Raw genomic sequence first — 5000 nt, forward strand, 5'->3', positions numbered from 1 at the left:
TCCAATAATGACAAACGTATTTTCTTCAGATACGTAAGTACCAATCATATTTCGTTTAAGCGAGTGACGTTAGAGTTAAAAAAAACTCGTATATTTGCACGGCTAATAATGACTGAATCATATTGTTTTGCGGTGACTAAATGGAATCCAATAGATATAGGTGAATCTAATGATACAAGTTAATGTTCAATTTTTAAGAAAGAAAAGAAAAATAAAGGTAAAGAATTGTATCAAGGCTATTATCAAGAATTTAGAAGTACATGTCAATAGTAATCTCTAGCGTAAGGAGGTGTAAAAAAACTACAATCCTTTTAGAATTTCCTAAAAGCCGATAATCAGCTGTTCATATGGTTGTGTGGCCTTATTGGTAACGTCTGGTGATCGCCAGACAGGGGTTCGAGTCCCGCTTAAACTAGTTAGTTCCTTTGGTGTCTGTAACCTTGCCATCCTTGTGGGCTAAGGATGGGATGGGGTTTGTGGGGAGCCTATGGGTCTATCTGCTGAGTCATCAGCAACCATTACCTGGCAGACCTTGGTCCTAGCTTGGGTGGAAAGGGGCGTTGGGCTCTGATCATACGTTATAGGGTCAGTCTATAGGGCATTGTCCTGCTTGCTTGGGCAATGTCACTATCCCTTGCCTCTGCAATTCATGAGCGACCTTTAAATCTTTATAGTTCTATATTACGATAAAGGCGGTAAAAGTGTCGTAAATGTATTATAAGCCCCAGATAAGTTTTTTGATAAAGACCATTCTTTAAAACTTGGTAATTAGGCGAAAGTATTTCTCATTCTTGATGAAGTTTATGGCGTTAAGATTCTTCCTTGGGTGTTGCTGCTTACAGGATGCCTTACATACGATGCAATAATAAAGTTTCTTTGCTGAGTCTGTTTGGACCCCGCTTGTATTGGTTTCTGTTTAAAAGGGTCGTTTTACGAAATGAATCATTCGCTCACAGAAACACACATTATCCCCTGACTTCATAAGCTCTGATCCTAGCTGGTACCTAGATTATCTCAGCCAAATATATATTTAGATAATATATATATACACATATAATTTATATATAATGTATAATATATATATATATATATATATATATATATATATATTATATATATAATATATATATATATATATATATATATGTAAATATGTATATATATATATATATATATATATATATATATATATATATATATATATATATATATATATGTAAATATGTATGTATGTAATACCAAATATTAGAAGATACCCTGGTTAAGACGATTCAAAAATGCAAAGCCATATATATATATATATATATATATATATATATATATATATATATATATATATATATATATATATATATATATGTATATATATATATATATATATATATATATATATATATATGTGTGTGTGTGTGTGTGTGTGTGTGTATATGTGTGTGTGTGTATGTATATATGTGTATGTATATATACACACCTCCAGTGCGCAGTATGTGACTGGCCCTTAGGATTTTTTTCTTCTTTTGCCTAATTAGAGAACCCTAGATAACAAAACAGGACCTGATGAGTTGGATGGACTATGGAATTTCAATCCAATTATAGCAAGACTGAAAAAAAAAGCATGTTGGGCCCAATAGAAATTTACCGTAAAAATTACAAAAACTTTGGGATGTTTGTTTCTGTCTGGTACGTTGATCGAAATAGGTACTTTGTTTTGATTTCAAATTTACATATCATTTGTCTTGTTTCTTTCAAGTTGGACATGACAGTTTCAGTCAGCGATGCATTACTAGAATTATCTGTCATTTATAATTTTTTTGACGTCGTAATTTTTGTAATAAATGTGACAAAGGGATCGTGGTGCTTAGTTGCCTGAAATGTTGTTGATTAGCTGCCTAAAATGTTGTTGATTAGTTGCCTGAAATGTTGTTGATTAGCTGCCTAAAATGTTGTTGATTAGTTGCCTGAAATGTTATTGATTAGCTGCCTAGAATGTTGTTGATTAGTTGCCTGAAATGTTGTTGATTAGTTGCCTAAAATGTTGTTGATTAGTTGCCTGAAATGTTGTTGATTAGCTGCCTAAAAGGTTGTTGATTAGTTGCATGAAATGTTGTTGATTAGTTGCCTGAAATGTTGTTGATTAACTGCCTGAAATGTTGATTAGCTGCCTGAAATGTTGGTGCACCAACTTGATCAAGATAAATGGAAAGTTGTTCCCCATAAACTAAACTTCACCATCCGATCCGAATATTATCTAAATTCCTTTCTGTAAGGAATTGAAGAAGATAAATCCAATATCATGATTATGACGAAGGAACCGGTTTCAGTATCCAGATAGACAGTTAGTAATCAGCCCCAACATAGCTAGTATGATAAATAGATAGCTAAAGATATGGATATAAAACACCAACTGGAGATAAATAACAATGAGAGTCTTAATATTTCTGCAGCTACACCCATCAAACCTCTCATATAAACTTTTTATTGTTGTTTACACAAACATCACACTAATCTCCATGAAAAAAGAAAAATCGTGTTCCCTAAAAAATTAAATCTATGGTAAATAACATTTATTAATCCACAAGAAAATCATGAAACCCATAAAACAAACAGATAATGTTGCCAATTAAAAGCATCAATCGTTGGCGGATCAAAACTCCCGAGACGTTTCCTGACGTTGACTCAATTCAAGTCTGCCATTTCGAGCTGCCCACACTACCAGAAGCTGTCACGCCTTTCACGCCCAAAAGAGGTTGTAATGGGAAATGGTGGGCTCGGGGAGGAGGAGGAGGAGGAGGAGAGAGAGAGAGAGAGAGAGAGAGAGAGAGAGAGAGAGGGAGAGAGACCTTGAATACTGAAGTTGCAAGACGATAAGGGAAACAGACTTTTTGAGAGAGAGAGAGAGAGAGAGAGAGAGAGAGAGAGAGAGAGAGAGAGAGAGAGAGAGGTCGAAAATAGACCTTTATGCGATATGGAAAACACGATTTTTATGGAAACTGGAGCACAGAGTATGAGAAAATACGTTGGTGCGGAAATCGGCCGCAAGACAATGGAATAACTAAAGTAAAATTGCACCACGAAAGATGGCCCTCACACTGACATGATTACCCATTATGCAAAAGAAGGGGAAAAAATAGGACTGTTATTAGGGATCAGGTATGGAATCCTTATTCAATTAGAATGAAACATACTTTAATGTGAACGTGGATAAGAATCCTATTGTTAAAATTATTTATTTATAACATTTTTATGGTTTCATATTGCTAAAGAGAACTTCGCAGGTTCTCTAAACAAGAGTAAATGTGACACCTTTGGTTATTGAATACGACAGATGGAACACAAACAAGCAGTTATTGATAGTTGTTGATATGAAGGTAATAATGGAGTGTCTAAGTCGTGAACTCATAACTTATGTCTGTTAGGTAAACATATAATTAGTTGCTACAGTAGTTTACACGCGTAGATACTACTAATCAGAGTAAAACGATCATTTTGATGCTGATGAACATAGTTGGGAAATGGATTTAAAAGAAACGAAGAAGTAAATGACGATCAAGTTATAGATTAGACTGAATTAAGACAACTCAAACATAAGAATTTACTTTGGTAAACATTTTGAGCAACTTAGAATATCAAACAGAAACTTTAACATCATCGAGATTACAGTTTAAGCTAAATTTTTCCTTATCGAGAACAAAAATTACGTTACGATGTAATAATTAAAAGGCATTAGATGTATCCTTACCTTTGTAATTGGCGATATGATCAGTTATGTGTTGACATCTTCCTCCTCTTCTTCTTGATCAGATTCATCTTCTTTCGTAAGTGGCCAGGTATAAAAAAAGAAAGACGAAAGGCGTTCTTGGGGATAACGGTTGGCAGTGCAAGTTTCTCTCTTCGTGACTTTTCTTCAAAGTACCGTCGGTAGTGGAAAGTTCCTTATAGTTGGTCTGTAAACATCATCTTCTTTTTTTCTTCATCAGCTTTTCCCCCACATCTTTTCGAGGCTCGTATTCGAAGAGACATTACTTCGAGCTCGTTTTGTGAACTTTAATCGTTGCCAGTGGAGTGTCTGAACCTCGTTCCTTTTTCCGTTCCTTATTTCTCAATTTTTCTTTTTAACAATTTAGGTGTAAATCCACAGATAAGTCTGGCTAAAACGTGCAAAGATTGGAAATAGGGGGTAGGAAGATGATGAGAGAGAGAGAGAGAGAGAGAGAGAGAGAGAGAGAGAGAGAGAGAGAGAGAGAGAGAGAGAGAGAGAGAGAGAGAGTCGTAAAAAGGGATTCAAAGGTTGTCTTACTTATAGAAGGAAAAAGGAAAGGAGGACGAAGTGTATCATTAAAAAGAGATAGGTCTTAAAAAGGCATGGAGAGAGGATTTGACTTACAGTAATAACAATATCTATATATCGATACTCAAAAAGGTAATTGATAATGATAAAAAAACGCTTTAACAACATTCGCTATCACATTTGGAAGATGAAAAAGAGAGATCTAATGTACAATAATATACAAGGAGAGAATGATAAGTATCTCGGCTGTGTCTTTGTTAGTTTGTTATTCATTTTTTTTTCTTTGCAAACAAATACTACTCTTGTGACTAGGTTATGAAAATGCAAAATACACCCTTTATAAATGCATAGATTACATTAATACGAAAGAATTCAAAGTTGATTTAAAAACGTAATTTCTACTAAGAGCTAATTTTTAAAAGATTATTGTTTTTTCCTTTTTATTTCCTTTTGAGGCGAAGGGTGATGAGGGGGGGGGTGGGGGGGGGAGTGAGTAACCAGGAATAGGGGTAGTTGATTCTATTGGGGGAGGGGTGGGGGGTGATTCTAATGGGAGTGGTGATAAGAGGCGAAATTCGGACTCTCCGGTGGGCTCTGCAAGGGAAGAGAAAAATAGGAAATTGAAGCAAAATTTTTTTCAGGAAAAAATACTTATAAAAAATAAAGGCACAAAAAAATCTTGAATTTCTATTTAATGTTAAGAATATCAAAA

General features: G+C 34.5%; 2 protein-coding genes across 4 annotated transcripts in view; both read right to left on the minus strand.

Moving 5' to 3' along the window:
- The window catches only part of stnA (stoned A), a 91049-nt gene extending 86373 nt beyond the window's left edge, over positions 1 to 4676 (minus strand). Inside the window, exon 1 of the mRNA XM_068378903.1 lies at positions 3740 to 4676. The gene's annotated coding sequence lies outside the window, so the exon portion shown is untranslated. The remainder of the gene's footprint in view (positions 1 to 3739) is intronic.
- Positions 4184 to 5000, minus strand: part of LOC137645881 (enolase-phosphatase E1) — a 232690-nt gene continuing 231873 nt past the window's right edge. For 2 of the 3 annotated variants that reach the window (XM_068378896.1, XM_068378897.1), the window contains one exon: positions 4184 to 4882. In XM_068378896.1, coding sequence (XP_068234997.1) covers positions 4835 to 4882 — 48 coding nt within the window. In that variant the 3' untranslated portion in view covers positions 4184 to 4834. The remainder of the gene's footprint in view (positions 4883 to 5000) is intronic. The other variant, XM_068378900.1, reaches the window with a different exon arrangement.

The sequence above is a fragment of the Palaemon carinicauda genome, chromosome 8, assembly GCF_036898095.1.
Source record: "Palaemon carinicauda isolate YSFRI2023 chromosome 8, ASM3689809v2, whole genome shotgun sequence".
Lineage (NCBI taxonomy): Eukaryota > Metazoa > Arthropoda > Malacostraca > Decapoda > Palaemonidae > Palaemon > Palaemon carinicauda.